The sequence below is a fragment of the Anarhichas minor genome, unplaced genomic scaffold (genome assembly GCF_050575085.1).
Source record: "Anarhichas minor isolate MPS153535 unplaced genomic scaffold, ASM5057508v1 ptg000069l, whole genome shotgun sequence".
In the NCBI taxonomy this organism is placed as follows: domain Eukaryota; kingdom Metazoa; phylum Chordata; class Actinopteri; order Perciformes; family Anarhichadidae; genus Anarhichas; species Anarhichas minor.
In genome coordinates this window covers 184,827-203,804 of record NW_027466515.1, presented here as the reverse complement: position 1 = coordinate 203,804, position 18,978 = coordinate 184,827, and the positions used below count along the sequence as shown (strand labels likewise).

At 40.5% G+C, this 18,978-nt stretch overlaps 3 protein-coding genes across 3 annotated transcripts; 2 read left to right on the top strand and 1 right to left on the bottom strand.

Moving 5' to 3' along the window:
* Nucleotides 1–1,735: 1,735 nt before the first annotated feature.
* On the top strand, nucleotides 1,736–9,434 carry LOC142934583 (high-affinity choline transporter 1-like). Its single transcript, XM_076078997.1, has 8 exons — nucleotides 1,736–1,919; nucleotides 4,163–4,276; nucleotides 5,379–5,534; nucleotides 5,785–5,933; nucleotides 6,723–6,866; nucleotides 7,703–7,856; nucleotides 8,088–8,305; nucleotides 8,877–9,434. Exons 1-8 carry the CDS (start codon nucleotides 1,736–1,738, stop codon nucleotides 9,432–9,434), a joined length of 1,677 nt encoding a protein of 558 aa, XP_075935112.1.
* A 634-nt stretch (nucleotides 9,435–10,068) lies between these two features.
* lhb (luteinizing hormone subunit beta) lies at nucleotides 10,069–12,905 on the bottom strand. Its single transcript, XM_076078978.1, has 3 exons — nucleotides 12,815–12,905; nucleotides 11,418–11,536; nucleotides 10,069–10,371 (listed from the first exon to the last, which is right to left on the bottom strand). The coding sequence occupies exons 1-3, from the start codon at nucleotides 12,903–12,905 to the stop codon at nucleotides 10,138–10,140; spliced, it is 444 nt and encodes a 147-aa protein (XP_075935093.1). The 3' UTR covers nucleotides 10,069–10,137.
* Nucleotides 12,906–15,111: 2,206 nt separating this feature from the next.
* Nucleotides 15,112–17,299, top strand: cox20 (cytochrome c oxidase assembly factor COX20). Its single transcript, XM_076078979.1, has 4 exons — nucleotides 15,112–15,260; nucleotides 15,740–15,854; nucleotides 16,272–16,335; nucleotides 16,752–17,299. The coding sequence occupies exons 1-4, from the start codon at nucleotides 15,228–15,230 to the stop codon at nucleotides 16,894–16,896; spliced, it is 357 nt and encodes a 118-aa protein (XP_075935094.1). The 5' UTR covers nucleotides 15,112–15,227; the 3' UTR covers nucleotides 16,897–17,299.
* Nucleotides 17,300–18,978: the final 1,679 nt, after the last annotated feature.

The window sequence follows — 18,978 nt, the reverse complement described above, 5'->3', positions numbered from 1 at the left end:
GCCAACGTGATCGCCCTGGAGGACCTGCAGGATCCGGAGAGGAACTGCGAGCTTCTGTCCTCCATCCGACGCCAGACCAGCAGACGGCAGTCCAGCAGACGGCACCGGCGGCCCAGCTCCAGCTCCGAGCAGGACACGACGGACGGCGTGTTCCTCATGGTCTACCTGCCCTCGCCGTACGAACAGACGCTCACCAGGCTAGCCAGAGCCGCCAGCACGAGCAGCTCCAGGGACTTGGAGCTGCTTCCGCCAAGTCCTGGACCAGAGACGGGCGGCAGAGATCACGAAGACGGGATGAGGCTGAACGACCAGGCGACCCTTGAGGAAGAAAACAAGGACTGAATCAAGGCAGGATACAAAGGAGAGAAGAGGATGGAGTATGACAACACGTCCACTGATTTCCTGTTGAGGAAAACATCATCAAACCTTTCTACCGAACAAGACTGAGCATCAACGTAGATCTTGAGTTAGAAGAAGAGATCGCCATCACACGGCCCTGACCTGCTGCACCAACACCTCTTTTGTAGATCTGTATAGATTTTTAGATGTGGTTTGGTTGACTAGGATCGAGACCGCAAAGTCTGTCTTCAAACCTCCCATTGGATGATATATCCTCCGTGATTCTCCCACTAACGGACAAGTTCATGCTGCTGAACACTCATGACTCTGATACAGAATGACTGGTTTTATTTTTTTAGGCGTCCCTCTCTTGATAACTGTGGACTTTCACAGGAATCAAACCTCCTGATATTTCAGATACAAGACAGTTCTCTAAGACCCCCGTCTGTACTCTGCTGCCCCTGTACAGTATAGAAATGACTGAAGAAGGTGCAGAATCGACTGAGAGCTTTTAACATAACTTTTTACATTATTCCTCATACATAACCTGGAAAGGCAAGGGTTGTACAAATGTACATCTGGATTGAAATCATTCTATTTTCTACTCTTACTATATGTATTTTATCTGTAACACAAGCTGTAGCATCCTTTTAGAGATGTATTTTGTAATATTGATACTGACCTCTGGATACAATGACTGACAATAAAGTGGAGCAGTTAGTTGTTCTACGGTGTCTTTGCAGTATTTCATCTCACACATGTCACCAAAAAAAAAAAAAGCATTGTTCAAACACTTCAAAACAACTGCTTTGTCCAACATCTGCATCGGCTATCAGCTAGATAGCAACAACCGCTACCGATCTGTCGATAAACGGTTAGTATTTGATTAAACGCGGTTACTCTAAAATGCACGTAAATATAGATTTTATAGAAATATAGATCTCAACATGTCCTTCTGAAAAAGTCCCTTCACAGAATGCCAGTATTGTCTATGCAACACAACTTTCCCAAAATACTGTAGTGTACTGTTATTTAAAACATATAGGATACTGTTTAGTGTCTCTGTGCTGTTGCTTCAAATGGAACAGCCCACAATGCATTGCTAACTACAGTACAAAACCGTATTACACAAATACCGTAGATTAATGGTGAAAATTGGCTGTAAAATAACATTTGTGTGCAGTGTAGGAGCTGCTTCAAAGGTTGTCAATCAGTGGCTGAAAATGCGTCTGCACTTGTTGGTTGGTGTGCATAGTTTTCTGCAGAAAAAAATGCATCTGCTGCAGCCACACCTATTACACATTATACATTACACATTCAGGTTTAACCAGTTCACTGCCAAACAAAAGACGTATGCCTGGCTGCTCATTATACTCTGGCTGCTCAGGAGGATAGCATGGCTCTCAACGTCCCGGGACTCGTAGCCACCATCATATTCTACCTGTTGGTGCTCGGTATCGGCATCTGGGCTTCCATCAAATCCAAAAGGGATGAAAACAGGACGCAGGCGAACCATGCAGACATGGCTCTGCTGGGCAACAGGAACATCAATTTGGTCATGGGAATCTTCACCTCAACCGGTGAGTTTCTTTGTGCTGCAGCTGCAGCAGCTGTAACCTGCAGGTTCATAGACTGTTTAAAAAAAACAACAACCTGCATTTTAATTGCATGATTTCTTTTAACATTTACCATATGGTAAATTGTGTTTAAAGGTGCAGTGTGTAGCATTTTGAGCTGACTTTATTGCAGGTTAACACTTGGCTTTGTCTGAACACTGTGCACACCGCTCTATATCACTGCGGTTGGGTCAGCAGACACTCGCATCTCCGTGGTCAACCCAGCAGACACTTACATTTCAGTGCGCCTATATGCTGGTAAATTCACGGTAAACGGCACAGATCGGGAGCGAGCGAAGGACTTTGCAAAGTTATCGGAAAGATTAACGTGAGACAACATCCGGTTTTCAAAATAAGATGTCAACTAAGCGTATACAAATTGCATTTGTGGAAATAAGATTAAATGAATTATATCAACACGAAGTATAAAACATGTTACCTACATCTCGTGAGTTAAAGGGAAAATACAACTAAATTGTGTCTTTATTCTTTGATTTGAGGGTTGCTGGAAAAATAATGGAATTAATAATATCTGACTTACTGATATGTGTTCAGGACATTTCTGACCAAAACAAAAATCAAACATGTTAACTGTACCAATTAAGATATTTTATGAAGTACAAACTGAACTGAAATTGCACCTTCAAATAGCTAATTTCTGAAATGTTTATGGTGCTATGAAAATATTCTTGTCAATAATTCCAGGCAATGACTGATGTAAATGTGTTCAAGACATTGTTGACTCGTACCACAGAGAAAATCAGACATTTTTATTGTACCGATTAAGAAATATTTCACTACAGAACATTTCAAAATGAAAGCCCTTCAAAATCTCATTCTTGAGACAATTTGTCTAATTTCAGATTACATTTTAGAGGAAATGGTGCTTAGTTACAAAATAATTTCACTACAGGTTAATAGCAGACCACCTCAAGGTGTCACTCAGAGAGAACCAGGACATTCTGATGTAGCATTTCAAAATTAAAGCCCTTCAAAATCTCATTCATGAGCCAACTTCAAATCATCTAATAACTGAATATTTGAAGTGTTATCAAAAGTATTTTCTCAATAATTCCAGACAGTGACTGATATATGTAACTGATATATGTAATCAGGGCATTGTTGACTCCACCCATACTGAAAATCTGACATTTTCAATATCAATATTTCCTTTGTAAAATAATGTAGATTCAACGGTTTGGTTATATTTAGCTTTTCAACAGATTTAATAATCTATCATAGGCCTTTGTATCATAGACAGTTTGCTATATTTACTGTTCATTTTATTTTCGTATTCTTTTTTACATAATATGAAATGAAATGTAAGGAATGTCTATTCATATTCCTCAACATGAATCCCATTACTCTATGACTGTATGTATGTAATTGTTAAACCTGTGGGACATAAGGATATCGTTTGTTTTCATGGACGGCCGAACAGTGCTTCACTTTTAATGTTGCCACTGCAAGGAATTGTGGGGTGGAATTCTCTACTTTCCTTTATTAAAGGAAGGCCCCGTGTTTCCTCTGCTAAAGGAGCTAATAAAGGAAGCATTAAAGCACCTTTCCTTAGCATTTAGAGAATTCAAACAGCTCCTATCATGGCGGCCACTTAGAGACGTCCGGGTCATTTCACTCAGTTAGGAACCTTCCTAAGCAAAAAGGACTCTTCGACCTCAGCCGTTGCAGTTTTTCTGTTTTCGTGTCGGCGACCGTAGTTCTCAGGAGAAAGAGTCTGTATACAGCGCCCCAAGCTTTCAACTCCACTGAAAACCCACCGTGTCGTTATTTAGAGTGAGAGAGTCCACACAGGACAGGAAAGAGGGAGGTGGAAGGGTCAAACAAAAACATGACTTTTGCCAATGAGGCCGCTGTTTGTGTCTCCTGCAAAACAAAATGTGAACCGTGACGTTTTGAGGGAAGTTTATTTTAAAGAGACTCGATGAAAATACTGACGCGAGAGGGATCCGTAGAGCGTCAAGGTTTGAAGCTTAAAGTTAATTATTCCTTGATATGAAAGGTTGAGGGAAGTTTGAGGTCAGACTAACTATTCATCCAATGTTTGCTCCGTGCATAAGACTGAAGACAGAAATCAGTTAACACACAACAATCATCTCAACATTTGCAAGGACGACTGGAACAACAACTTGTAAGACATTTGAAAAATGTGAAAAGGAACTGTGTGTGTGTGTGTGTGTGTTATGCAGCTACCTGGGTTGGAGGGACCTTCATCATCGGCACAGCTGAGACAGTGTACAATCCAAAGTTTGGGCTGATTTGGGCTGTGATGCCTTTGGCAGCAACGTTGGCCTTCATTGTTGGTAAGATTCCCTTTTACAACTCGTGGTTTTGAAGTTTTCACTTTAACTGTCACTTCAACAAACAGTTCAACTGCTTTCGTTGCTCACTAAATGACACTTCAACTCCTCTAAAAGTTACTTACATTCTTTCTACGGTTCCACTTGATTTGACATCTTATCTTTAAATGCTTTATCTTCCGTTGTTACTTATAATTTTAAAAGGTTTGGAAGTTTCAAATCAACATTTTTAAACCGTTAAGCTGTTTCCATTTGCAAAGGGAGTATCTTATTTAAATCAGAACAGCATGTTGCGCATCAACATATATTTCATGACACACACATTTTAAATTGACACTTTTTTTTACTGTGCTTTATTTTGTGGGTTGCATCAATTTCCGAGAAAACTGTGACGCTGAAAATGTAATTCTCTAATTTATCTTGGATCCGATGACGAAGTAATCACTCAATCAGGCCACAAGTCAAGCGTGTTGTTCAGACAAGTAAAACAAATCTACAACTTATATACTAAGTGTCGTAGGAATTGCAGGTTTAGACATAAACGCAGATGAATTGAGGAGGAGGCAACATGGAGACTTTCAATGATTTAACGAATATGACTTATAGCTGAGAGTCCAAAAACAAGCAGGTAACAGAAGTAAATCAAAAAACATCTGGAATGCTAAACACTGGAACTAAATACTAGAAACTAAGATGATACAAGCTGCTATAGGCAAGGGTACATTTCTTTGCTGGATAAAAAAAAAGCCAGAAGAAGAAGAATCTGATCATTTGAACAAAGCAGGGACACTTTATGGTCCATTTTTGGCTCAATGCAGCCATAACAGATTATTAAGAAATCCCATCTGTGCCCATTATTTCTTCTTAACAAATGGTTAAGAAACACTCCTCGCTGTGTTATATCCCACCTGAGAATCCTGTTTTAAACAGGAAATCCATGAATCCGATCAAAAGTGACCTTTCCAAGCAGCCTCTAAACCCCCAAAAGCAATGGCAGACTGAGGGTTTTATGTGCGTTGGTTTGAAAGAATAGGATCGATAAAAAGATAGATGACAATAAAGGAAGTGGAATCAGAACTGCAACTCTCCTGCTGTTGTTTTCAAGGTGGTCTTTTCTTTGCTGAGCCCATGAGAGACAGGAAGTACGTGACCATGATGGACCCTTTCCAGATCAAGTACGGAAACGGACTGAGTGGACTTTTTTCTATTGCGCCACTGATGTCGGAAATCATTTGGGTGACATCAACACTGATAAGCTTGGGTAAGAATTTATCAAACTACATATATGTGTGGCCATACTGGGCCTTTACTTAGTTGTTCGTGTACAGTTGCACCGTTTGTGCTTCCTCAACCAAAATGTTGCAGTACCTTTTTTGTTTTTGTTTGTTTGTGTAATGCCGCAGTGCAATTAATGAATTATTGCTGATCTTTGCTATGTTGGCGAGTTTTATTTTGTGCGTGTGCTATTTGTGTATTTAAGTGTGCATGGAAACTGCATGTGTGCTTCATAGGAGTAACCATGAGCGTGATCCTGGATTTGTCCTACGCTGTGTGCATCTGGATTTCTGCTGCTGTGGCCGTCACCTACACCCTGCTGGGAGGTCTCTACTCTGTGGCCTACACAGACGTCATACAGCTCACTCTCATTTTTGTCACCTCGGTAATTTGTTCAATCACATTAGTTTCGGATTCCAATGGATTCCAACGGTGACACGTTTTCACGTCAAAACACGATCCTTTTCTCTGCATGTCCCAATCATCATTACCTGCTAAACTAGCATTGTCGTTGTGAGCAGGTTAGCATGCTAACACTAAGCTCTAAGCTCCATTATACCCATGTGCAGCATCATAGAGCCGCTAGCATGGCGCCAGACTGAGTTATCCATTTTTAAGGACAGCAATGTAATTGGTTTAAAAAAAAACAGCGTCGTTTCTTTGTCATTTTTTGTATGCGTGTTGTCGAGCAATGTTCCCTATAGTCAGTGTATTATAGGGGCACTTTTAAAATGTAGACTTGCCCATCTGTAAAGACTGACAAGAAGTGTTTAAAACATGATATATCCTTACTTTTATTCCTTTGTATGGGTAAAGCTCCAAAAATCCTGGATCCTACATTTCCCATATTGCAAATCAATAGCATCTTTTATTATACCTCCAGTTTGTAAAACAGGCTTTCTGTTAAAGATGTATGTCCCAAGGCCAGGCTGACATAACTCTATGACATCATCCGGGGTTATTTGCTCAGACTTTAGAAATCTTCCTCCGGAGCCACGGGACATTATACGTCTCTTTTCACAGGCTGAGTATCTGTGAGGATTAAACTAACTTTCATGTGTAAGATTGGTAACATTCTGTATTTTCTAGTTTATCCCCAGTTGTATGAGAAAGAGGAGGACCATGGAAACTCAACTGATATATGTGTATCGATGGTGTGCTTCTCTCTCCTCAGTGGCTGTGCGTCCCCTTCATCCTCATGAGTCCCACCTCCGTCGCCATCACCACCACATCTTTCAACCACACCTTTCAGGCCCCCTGGGTTGGCGCTCTGACTGCAGACAGAGCCTGGTTGTGGATCGATATCTTTTTGCTTCTGGTGCGGCAATGAAAAGCATTTGAGAATAATGCATGATTGTTACAATTAAAGGAAGAGCTCGATTTCAGGTGATATGTGCAGCAGTAGAAACGGGTGACTCACAAAATGACATGAAAGTGTCAAGCGGGGGCGTACGAGGCAGCAAGGAGAAGGCCCTGAATGCAGACAAGCAGGCAAATATGAATAGTTATTTATTGGTGAAAAGATGATGCATAAGCTTACAGGTAAGGGTGGCGAGTCCAAAGAGGCAGGCAGTTGTAGTAAAATGATATTTGTTAGAACTGTTCAGAATTACAAATCTTGGTGTGGTTTGTAATCGCAGTGTTAGCTTGCAGTGTTCCTCTTCTCAGTATTTTCTGTGGACTTGTTTTAAAAAATAGATTTTAAGTGAATTGATTTGCTACCATTGGCAGTGTGGTCTGCATAGTGTGGAGCAACTTTAGAGGCTGGAAAACTTGACTGTATTTAAGGAGAGACGGTGGTTTGCATGTGTAGATGTGGAGTAACTGGAAGAAAAGGTCAGACGTATTTTGCTTTTTACACGTGTGTCACCTGAGTTTGTAACACCACTGTGTAACTTAAAGTCCAACATCATTTCTTTTATCCACGGCCGCATACATATCTGCCCTTTAAATCACATACCTGTCTGAAACCAAAATCGAGGAATAGATGCTTTTTTTGGTTTCATGATGGCTCCGACGATTTTTGCATTTATTTGTCAGAAAATACCTTTTCCATTGCAGACATTTTAACTTATAAGGAAAAACAGCACAGAAGTGGCTGACTTAATGTGGACTAACTGTACCTCTATTGTGATATTTGTCCCTCCCTCAAAGAGCATAGGGGACCTCGGTTTCCAGGATTTCCACCAGAGGACATTGTCAGCTTCTTCATCAGCCACAGCTAAGTTGCGATGTTACGCTGCAGCATTTCTCATCCCCACGTTTGGAATTCCTCCTGTGCTCATCGGGGCAGTGGCTGCATCAACAGGTAGATCAGTTGTGTTGAATATCTTTCAACTTGAAATTAAACTTGTTTTGTATTTTTATCCAAAGTTGACCACATGAAAAGAGGTGGAGCTAGTACATTGAGCGTGTGGCTGTCGCCATCATCATATCTGTTATATCCTCTTCCAACATGGTATTATTTTACAGTAACTACACCTGACACACCAAACGTATCAGTCTGACTGATTCATCCTGTCCCTCCGCTGTTTCCTAGACTGGAACCTCACCTCGTATGGGTCTCCGTCTCCGTTCGAACGAGGTCAGACAGGTTTGATTTTACCCCTCTCCCTGCAGCACCTAACTCCGCCCTACATCTCCGTCATCGGCATCGGAGCTGTGGCTGCCGCCGTGATGTCGTCGACTGACTCCGCCCTGCTGTCTGCAGCCTCCATCTTCTCCTCGAATATCTACAAGAAGATCCTGAGGACCAAGGTGAAGGTGGAGAGAGGAGGGGTGAAAGGTCACCTGATTGATGATCAGAGCAGTGCACCAACGGCCATTTGCACTGTCAGGTGTAGAACCATTAATCCGTCATTGAACAGATGGAAACGTTGCTGTCAGTCTCAGTTTGTTTAGAATTTGAACTCCTTTTTAAACAAGCAGCGTGAGTAAAAACAGTTCAAAAAGGGATTTAGGAACTTGTGCTACATTTTCTGTTTGTCAAAACTGGCATTTCTTGAAAATGGATGAAATAAACACACACATTGAAGAGAAATTGGAATCACAATCCAAATTTTCATGAGATCTCACTGTGGTAACAACACATAAAGTTCAGACTGCTGGCATATAGTGGTTGTCATTTTTAAATTAAGCAGCAAAGTAAGAGAAAGATGTTCCTGTTGACGGCGCTCAGGGTTTTTGCATGATTCTGCGCTTACCTTGACAAGAACTACTTCTGTCTAGGGAGTCAATCAGAGAGGTTTGGAAAGATATAAAAACTAATTCCTCAGTCTATTGCTGCTAACCTTACTGTTTTTCCTCTTTCTATTTCTTTTCATCGTAGTCATCCGACAATGAGATGCGGTGGGTGATTCGTATTTCTGTGGTTGTATTCGGCCTGGCCGGCACATCGCTCACCTTCCTGCACACGGGTGTCATAGCTTTCTGGATCCTGGGTGGAGAAATCGCCTACATCATGATGTTCCCGCAGCTGGTCTGCGTGCTTTTCCTCGACATATCCAACGGTTACGGTGCCACTGTGGGCTTCCTGGTGGGGTTCCTTCTGAGGGCTTTGTGTGGAGAGCCCCTGCTACGGCTACCACCAGCCATCCATTTCCCAGGATGCACCCTTGAAGACGGTGTTTACGTTCAGTATTCCCCCATCAGGACCATCTGTATGCTGGTTGCTTTTGCCACCATATTGCTGGTCTCCTACCTGACGGCTCTGCTCTTCAACAAGGGACTCATACCAGAGAAGTGGGACGTGTTTCAAGTTAAAGTCCAACGGCCACCACAAACACACACACCAGCAGATGGGGCAAGCAGCAAGGAAAACCACAACTCGCAGCCTCTGTGTGAGGAGGGTGGAGTCTCTGATCCAATGTTGGAGTCGAATTGTTGAAATTCTAAACTACATCATACTGTAACAACGCGGTATGACCTCTTCTAACAAAATACTGTATAGCTCATTTTTTATTCATTAATACGAGTGAGGAATCCGTCAGTGAGGAAGAACAAAATGTAATGTGAAGGAGGAGCACAAAGGGTGGGGGCCGATGGCCAAGGTTACAGACATTTTGCTCTCAGACATTTAAATAATCAATTTACTTTGGACTACATTAAGCATTCTCTTTAGCACATAAGTGCACTCACTCTTAATTTAATATAGCCTCACTGTAACAGACATTTACACATCTTTTCAACTGCAAATCATTAACACGCATCTTCATTTTCACTGTGCAGTTACTTCTACAATTCTGCAATTTTATCACAAAAAACCTGCTTTAAAACCCCAATAACAGAGTTGCACACCACTGTTTCCCTGGAACATACTAACCGTGTCCTCAAGAACAGATCAGCCCATACATGTATTGCGTAAATGTAACACTTTGTGTGGCAGGAAACATCTGGTTGATAAACCCAGTGAGTAAAAGTCTTCAGTTCCACGAAGTGTTCAGTGTGGGTATTTGTCTGGTGTAATCGTGCAGGAAATAGAAACTACTGAACAAATGATTTGGCACTAATAAATGTGACAACGTTTATTCACAACAGTTGATACATGTACAGTTTATGTTTAGTGTGTTTTACGCTGCTGTTACGTAAGACTAGTAGTAGAAAGGTATGTCGTTCATGCAGAAGTTGGGCTGCAGGCTCTCGTAGGTGCAGTCGGACGTGTCCATGGCACAGCGGCCGCAGCGGCAGCTCAAAGCCACCGGGTAGGTGACGGTCGGGTCCACGCCGGGAGGACAGTCGGGAAGCTCAAATGTCTTGTAGTATAAGTCCCGGTACGTGCACACATGCTGGTACACGTTGCTGAATGGTATCTGGATGACGGGGTCCTGGTGGGGACAAACATAGCAAGGTGTGTTCAACAGTGCTATCAACCATCACATCATAAGAGGGGTGAGGAACACTGGTCTAAGACAGCACAGCTCATGTCACAATGAAGAGACTTTGGAAGAAATCTACTGAATTTGTGTAACTCAACTTTGTTTAACTGTCATGGTAAATTCAAATAAACCTTGGAATGTGTAATGACTCGAGGAAACGGGACAGACCTGTTTCAATGTTCATATGAGTTCCCCTGACTATTTCTTTAAGAGAGACTCTATAATATGTGAAGCTGTCCTTTACCCTGCATCAAAGTAGAGTTTCCAGAGTTGCAGCAACAGTCAGTCAGTTCAGATGGGTGAGGTCATGCTCCAGACAAAGTAGCATGATCAGTGGTGAAAAAACTTGATGACTCCATGAACATGCGACTACTAGCATGGTGTCATTTCCTCTTACATGACGCAGACATGCACATTGTTTTAAATCTGCTGGCATGTAGCAAAGAGAAAGTCTTATCGGCTACAGAGACGATATACGTACATCTTATTTTTCCTTTGCCTTAATACTATATTTTATTCTTTATTTCATTACGTCTGGAGTATAGTAAAAGCATATGCCATCTAATTACCTTTGCACTACCATCCATTGATATGCAAAGCTGAATTAGATTTGGTTAAAATGAATTAAACTGAGAGATGGTCACGTGTTGCTTTATTGTTCAGGTCATTAAGCAATGTGCTTACTTTGATATTTGGAAGACAAAGAGGAGATTGTGGTTGCTGTGAAGCAAGAATATCAGCGTGTATATGAAAACCTAGACCTCCTGGCATTTATTATTATAAACCTTTTCTAACCTTTAAATCTTTGTTTTAGTTAATTTATTTCTTGCCTTTTTAATTCCTAAGACTTGCATATTTATTATTCACTTTTACGTCATCTTAAATGTTGTGTGCATCAGTCTCTACTGTTTCATTTACGTCAGTGAAATGTGAGTAACATCATTAAACAGAGAGAGTTACTCCTCCGAGACTCTTTCCCACACTACCCACAATACCTTGGTGATGCAGTGGCCGCTGCAGATGGTTGTTTCCACTGGGTGGCACTTGGGACAGCCCTCCTTCTCTAGAGACACCGTCTGGTTGATGGGCTGGCAGGACGGCAGTTGGAAGGCCGCTGGCGATGGGAAATGTTGCAATTTGGTACAAATATGTCACATACCTCAACTTTCTTTTTGTTTTCTCACGAGAGGAGAAGGGAACCATTAGTGCCACTGCCAACACATTAGTGGTGATGGAATTGCTTGTTCTACATTACTTTTTGCATGTGTAATATTCACAGTTCCTGTTAAACAAAACACACTTCTTCTTTTTTTGTCATTACATGCCACTTCCACTTTGATGTGACGATCAATTCATGTCTGTTATGTACTATTATGCTATATCAAAACTCCCACATTTGCTTAGACTTTCACTTCACTCTCTCTATCTTACACCTGTATCGAGTGAACAGTATTCACCTCACTTACTAAATGCCTCTATTCAATGCTTAACCATGAATATAGGTGGATCTTCATGTTTCGGGGGACAGAAAGTCAAAAACATCTACAGAATTTGACTATGAAAGACTGCTTTCCTCAGAAATGACAGAGTGCAACACATTATGGGATAAAGTGGATGTATGCAAGTTGATTAAAGCACACAAAATCAAACTGACACATACTGTAATAAATATCTACAAATATGGCTGAGAGGGCTAAAGCCGTGGACTCAACAAAGGATACACAACAAAAGATAAAGCTTTAAAGTTATTATTCTAGTGGATGTACAATATTACATTCATAGAACCTGTTGTCGAGTTATCGTGGCTTACTTGTCTTTGTTACATGAATGTAATATTATGAATCATTGTAGTCTAATGTAAGAGGAGGTGTCAGAGATCTTCATGTGGGAGGAGGATAGCTCCGTCAGTGTTGTTCGAATTAGTCACCAAAAGATGTTGATAAAGGTCAAAGATTGGAAGTCAAAACTACAACAAAACCTGCCTTTCAGGTTGTTTTTTTAGTTTATATGAATTATACTTTTTGGAACTCAGCTGTTTCCTGACCCACTAATATTCCCGAACCTTTGTCTGTCTTGCTGCTTGTCCCATGTTGTCTTGTCGCTGCTGTTTTGCCCGTTCGTCTCACTGCTTGTGTTTGCTGCTCATGTTCTTTTGTTCTTTTTTGTTGTAATGCCTGATTCTGTTGTCTGCCCGATGTTTGTGTGCTAAACTGCATCCGATTTATGTTTTGCTTTCCTTGTTGCCACATGTAATTTCTTTTTTTAGCCCCTTCTCCAACAAATAGTTTTGCCTTTTTTCCAGGCCGCTGTTGTAAATGATAATGTGTTCTTCATGAGTTGCCTGGTTAAATATAAGTTAAAAAAGTACTGAAAGCTGTCTGTTTTAAATTACCTGCAGCCAGGGGCCAAATGGTAGATGAGGCTGCCAGAAACAAACTCAACATCAAGGGGAACATCACTCTTCTGACCTGTACAGCCATCATCCTGCAGGAAGCAAAGTGGGTTGGTTAGTCAGTTAATAACATACTTACATGGATAACTTCAGGCTCCATGGCTTCTCGTAAAGAGTAAAAACACACAACTTGGCAACCCATCCATAAAACATCAATACATTATCAATTTATCATTAATAATGGTGTCAACCTATAAACAACCTATACACTCTTTAAAGTAGGCCTACGCCTCACTGTAAATCGGTACTTGCTGTTTTATCTTTGATATTTAATCAGCCTGAATTACCTCTCAGGTGTCTGCAGGCAGTGTGCTGAGGCCGGGTGTGCTGCTCAGTCTTTATACAGCACAGAGGCGCCTGGTATCCAGGATGAAACCTGCTCATATAACCCTGGTTACCTGTTTTTGTTAAAGAGGGGCACGTAGTACAGTTTTAATCTTGTTTTAAACTGGGGATTAGACTCCCTCCGTATCACTTTTACATCCTGTTACACACATAAAAGCTGCAGAATTATATAGTATTAGAGGGTGGGTAGGTTCAGTGCCTTGCTCAAGGCCACCGTGAGGGAGGGAGGAAGCTTTATCACCTGAAGCTGAACAATAAAGTTTAAAATTCGAATCAGAACCAACAAGGGGTTCATAAATACAATGAATGTTAAGGTGACAGTTTCAATAGATAATTAGTAGGTCCACTATAACATGTTATTTTCTTTCATATATATAATATATAATAATACTGATAAATAAAGTTGACTGTTATGTGAGATTTGCATCCAGGTCTTAGACCATGTTAATTTATGTGAAGCATGTAATGCCTACATTTATTATATGACATCTATAATTTTTTATGGTAATAGGGGATTATTCATCAGTGCTTCGTTGATCTGAAGCTTTTTTTTTATCCATCTTTTACCGGTATAAATAGTGTCTTTATGGGCCAAAGGGTAAGACAGTGAGAACTGCTTTTGCTCAGTATCGTTCACAAGATTTACACAGAAATGTATACTGTAATACACATGTTTGTTAGATCCCACTGATAATGACGCACAGTTAAAGTGTTTAAATGGATGTGAAAGTGTTTCCCATGTGGTTTAGCGCTCAGGATACCTGGTTTTCACCCAGGTGCCTTATGACTTAAGCTCAGTTGCTCTCCTAAATGGAAAAGGCTCCTTGGACAATGGAACATGCAATGATGTGTTGGCTTTTAAAAAAGGTATTTAAACCTCCAGTTTGAATCTATATCCTACTGCTAAAAGCTATTATTGTATGTCAGAAGAGCCGGTTGTAAAAATATTTATGCGTGGCCAAGAATTCCACCTTGACCGTAGAGCAGGATGAGGACTGACAGGAAGTAATCTGCTGCTGCCGGTGAAATAATCCTGTTTTATCAGTGTGGGATCACTGTGACACGTTGACTTCCTCCTGACATGGATCATTTATGACGTTGATGGTTTTAATGGGTTAAGATAACACAGTATGATTTGTTTTTTTTCTGAGTGGGACAATTGAGAAGACATCCGAAATTCAAGCACAGGATTGTGTTTCAGTAACTGCTTATTTTTCCTCCTCTTTTGACTGGATACCAGTGTAACACTGGGTAGACCCAACAGGGGACATTTGGGTTGCAGAAGGAAAGAAACACATTTAGCAGCACAGCTTGTATTTTGAATATAAAATAAATTGTTAAATGTTACTTTTTTATTTTCTTTTATCCTGGGTATTTTATTATTTGGTGCATTATTAAGTACATATACAACATTACTATATGTAATAGACCCACTTATGTTGCAGAATTTGCAGTTGCATACATGCAGTTTTATTAGCAAAGAACATACATTTGATGTAATTATATTATAGTAAGGCCTTTTCTTCTTTTCTTTTTTTGGTGCAACATGTCAACAAAATTTAATTGCATTATGTAATTGCAAAAAAGAAAAAAAAAATCAAGAAATATACACGAAAAAACAAATAGGAAAAAAAGGGGAAATTACAAAGTACACAAACATTATATTGCCATCCAGCAAACATAATCCTTTAACTATTTTACATATTTATAGATTTCTTTTTTTTCAAAATATGAAAAGTTTAGACAAACCTTTAAAATCCTAATATATGTACAGTGTATATAGCCTCGAATTTACCTTCTTATCACCATTTAACCATTTAAAGGTTACACCGGAACTCTACATCAGTTTGCTCGTTTTGAGTCGGCGATTAATAGCGGATGGACCCATTCAGTAGGTTCAGCGCATGCGCGGAAAGCAATATGGTTACGAAAATGATCATTACATGACGGTTTTTCTCGAGATATATTGAGTGTAAACCTTGCACAAGGAGACAAACACTGAGGAACAATGACAGAAGAAGAGCAGGAGAGCAAGACGAAGGTTGGCGTCTCTTTTAACTCTAAGCTGTCAGGAAGCATTTTAAACGGCAGAGTCGTTTTTAGAAGGTCAACCAAAGCGGTTAACGTACAGAAACGGTTGACTTGACTCGTGACGTTCTCTTAAGTTACTCATGGTGAAGCAGAATTCAAAGGCTTTGTTATTGTTATGCACATTGATATACCATCAATGCATGTCCAGTCAATAGAAACAAACATTGCCTTGTCTCCTCTCTGGACAACATACACACAAAGTGTAACAAAGGGCCCACAGGATAGACACAACGTATCCTTGTATAACCTATAAAACAATGTCATGTCGGTGCATGTGTAAAATGACTGTGGATACAGATAATAGCGTCGGTAACAATTGATCATTCGACTCTCATTACACAAGTATGAAATCCCAGTACGTATCAATATCACTTAATTAAGAGTAAATAAGTCACATTTAAGGTCTACTGCTGTCTCTTTTTCCTTCAGGGTTTCAGGCTGCTGGGGATTCTGGATGTCCAGAACACTCCGTGTGCCAGAGACGCCATCCTGCATGGAGCCGGGGGCTCGCTAGGTGCTGGCCTGCTGCACTTTCTGACCACAAGTGAGTCTCATACGAGTCTGGACTGTGTGTGTGTGTCTGTGTGTATTTTCTTTGCTCATTTAGCGATTGTTTAACTTACCATTTAACTTTTATGTGATTCATTTTTCACATAGAATCTTGAACAACCTGTCCACGTCCAGCCAAAACAGGGTTTTAAAGGAATTAACTAGCTAGTTGATCACGGCAACATCCCCACGAGTGTACAAGTGCACCGTCACCAGTCCGTCCTGTCAAAGACGTGAGAGGGAAAGTACCTCATGCAATAAACTAAGGAGAAGCTCACATGGAAATGTGCCTGTGAAACTTGCTACGACTTAAATATGCGACCTGATGACATGAGGGATTGCACGCTTTGGCAGAAATATATATGATGACAACTCTTGAACTCTCAGCAGCAGTCTCTCCTGTTGTCCGCAGGTCGGGTGAAACGGTCTTTTGACGTGGGCTTTGCAGGATTTATGCTCACTACACTCGGCTCCTGGTAGGTCTTTATGTTGATTGACACTTCATCCTTTTCTTGTCTTTTACCCTCTAATCAGAACAAACATTCGTTTACATCTTTCACGTACCTTCCATGAAAGAAACCCTTTACAAACACCCAGCTGCCAATATTTTACAGAATTTCTCTCTGAACATGAGCTCACTTCTTACTGCAGTTTCCTCTCTATTCAATTCAATTCAGTTCAGTTTTGTGTAACACCAAAACATAACAGAAGTTATCTCAGGGCACTTTTCATATAGTAAAGTTCTCAAATATTTACACGCACCTGACAATTCCCACCATGAGTTAGCACTTGGTGACAGTGTGGTGGAAAAATACTCTCCTGAGCTATAAGCCAGGAGAGTATCTAGTTACTTCTGTCCGTAACAGACACCACGCCGTGTCTCCTTCCCCAGGTTCTACTGCAGGATGAACAACGCCAAGTTTCGTGTGAAGCAGAGGATGGTCCAGGACGGCATCAAGAACAAGGTTGTGTACGAGGGGACCGTTCTAGACCCCAAAAACAAACCTGGAACAGAAACGCCATCGGGGCCCTCATGACCTCCAGGACTGAAGTCCCTCCCCTTCCTCCGGGAGAAGAAGACGGAACACTGTCTGTGTTCTACAAAGACTTAAGAGTTTTTAAAGAAGACTGACTTCGGTTGCACAAATGATGGACTGAACTAAAATTCTAGTATTTCATGTGTGGTTTTTTTTTTTTTGTCTAACAGCTTGAGACCACTATATGTGGACTTGATCCTGAATGTTTAAATTGAATATTTTCTGAACGTTGTTCCACCCCTACATTCACCACACAAATGTACCGGTTACATTCTCACTCCCCCAAACCCTCAATGACTCCCGTCTTCTGTCTGAAAGTTTAAATTCACCTCAATATCTTGATTCTTTTATCATGTAGTATTTAAAAGTTGAATGTGTGGAAAATAAATTGCGTACTAATGTGTTTGTGTAGTCTGGGATGTTTCATCAGTGGTGCTGAAAATTGCAAGTAGTTGTTGCATCTGCGTTTTTCCTTTTTAAACGGGTATCTCTGCCTTCCAAAGTCCTCAACTAATCAATTAGTCAAATTAGTTAGTAGCTTAGTAACAAAATGTGAAATGAAAAAAAAAAAAAGCGTTTGCTTTATATTGATAGAAATAATATTTAATGCTGTTATGGCTGCTGGTCAGATTTAAGTAAGAAATTGAAAGAAATGTCTTTCTAGTTATATATATTGTGTTTTAATATTTTCTAGAGTAAAAATAAAAATCTCTCCATCAAAACAGAAAGCAATAGATGAGCTGTGAAAGCGCTCATTAGTTGCTGCCTCATTGAACATGTACAGTCCCGATTTAGAGGATGGAGCAGAGCTGAACGGGGAAAATCAGCCGAGCGTTTTATCCACTAAACAGAGCCGCTGACTCAGTGAAGTTCCCTCAGCAAGACCCTCGACCCCTGCAAGCTCCAGATAGGGAATCATAACAAAGGCACATCAAAGTTTTTATAATGATTCTCTGAATCTCTTAACATGGCTGGGCTACAGAATTTGCAGTGTAAAAGCGTCAAAGTGATTCATGTACACTGTAATGTTATTCTGCGTTCAGTAATGATTTGATTGTGATGTTAAAGATCCAGGAGTATAAACTGATATTAGCAATGTGTCTACTAAATAATGTCTACTCTTAAACCAGGTTTGGTGCACTGTTGTACCACCAGATGACCAGCAGGTGTCACTACAGCATCACGCCACTATGAGTCCTGCACCATGTCTCCCTGTGAGTGTAAGAAAGTGAAATGTTGCAGATGACATCAAGCAAATTACTTCAAGGTGTACATTTAGTACAGAATAAAAAGAAGTCAACTTTGTCATGTTTTTTACTGATAGACAAATAGTTTCACTCAAACTTATTTCAATAGTTTAGTCCCCTTTTACAACCAATTTTTATGGCTCAAGTCAAATTCCACACACTTGTCTTGATTCATCTTAAACATAAGAGCAGATTATCCAGGATGATAGAAGCTTTGACAGACGTTACACCTGTTTCAAAAGAAAACGTCGTCAGAATTTGTACAATTCTTATCGTCACTACTTGTTCCGTTTTAACATATAGAAATTTCCATGGGCAAAGTTTTAATTGGAAAGTGCTCCGGTAATTCTTTACAGCCCTAACTGATGACACATTTCTAAAACATTTGCAAAAAACATTTACAGGGCTTATTGTTTGCAGTTTAAAATCTTCTGAAATAATATCTAAACCATCATGAAGGACTATAGCTGTCCACTCAACACAAATACAAGCAAATCAATATATTAATGCAGTTGTAATCTGACACACTGTCCTTTCATACGTACATTTCTCATTCTGAACCTAACCCTCATCCACACAACGGAGCCAAGGCACCGTCCTTTTGACAGCAGCACTCGTGCGGTCTTATTATAGAAGACCTTTATCTCCTGTCTGTGTTACCGTGTCCTTTGGGACCATTGTTCCACTAGACCTGTTGGCACAAAGACAAGTCAAGAGCGAGATGTCACCTCAGATAATACCCGCTGATATATTGTTACCTCACTTAGATTGTCACGTGGGGGGCTGTACGGACATCTGTCACAGCCCCGACATGCCGCACACTTCCATGTGGAGT

Bases quoted from the DNA above. Each gene is read 5' to 3' on its own strand.
- LOC142934583 (XM_076078997.1), top strand. From the start codon at position 1,736: ATGGCTCTCAACGTCCCGGGACTCGTAGCCACCATCATATTCTACCTG. The intron at 6,867-7,702 runs GTGCGGCAATGA...CCTCCCTCAAAG, and splicing joins TCGATATCTTTTTGCTTCTG to AGCATAGGGGACCTCGGTTT. The intron at 8,306-8,876 runs GTGAAGGTGGAG...TTTTCATCGTAG, and splicing joins AGAAGATCCTGAGGACCAAG to TCATCCGACAATGAGATGCG.
- lhb (XM_076078978.1), bottom strand. From the start codon at position 12,905: ATGATGGCTGTACAGGTCAGAAGAGTGATGTTCCCCTTGATGTTGAGT. The intron at 11,537-12,814 runs GTAATTTAAAAC...TCCCATCGCCAG, and splicing joins CATTTGGCCCCTGGCTGCAG to CGGCCTTCCAACTGCCGTCC. The intron at 10,372-11,417 runs GTATTGTGGGTA...TGTCCCCACCAG, and splicing joins GCGGCCACTGCATCACCAAG to GACCCCGTCATCCAGATACC.
- cox20 (XM_076078979.1), top strand. From the start codon at position 15,228: ATGACAGAAGAAGAGCAGGAGAGCAAGACGAAG. The intron at 15,261-15,739 runs GTTGGCGTCTCT...TTTTTCCTTCAG, and splicing joins AGCAGGAGAGCAAGACGAAG to GGTTTCAGGCTGCTGGGGAT. The intron at 16,336-16,751 runs GTAGGTCTTTAT...CTCCTTCCCCAG, and splicing joins CTCACTACACTCGGCTCCTG to GTTCTACTGCAGGATGAACA.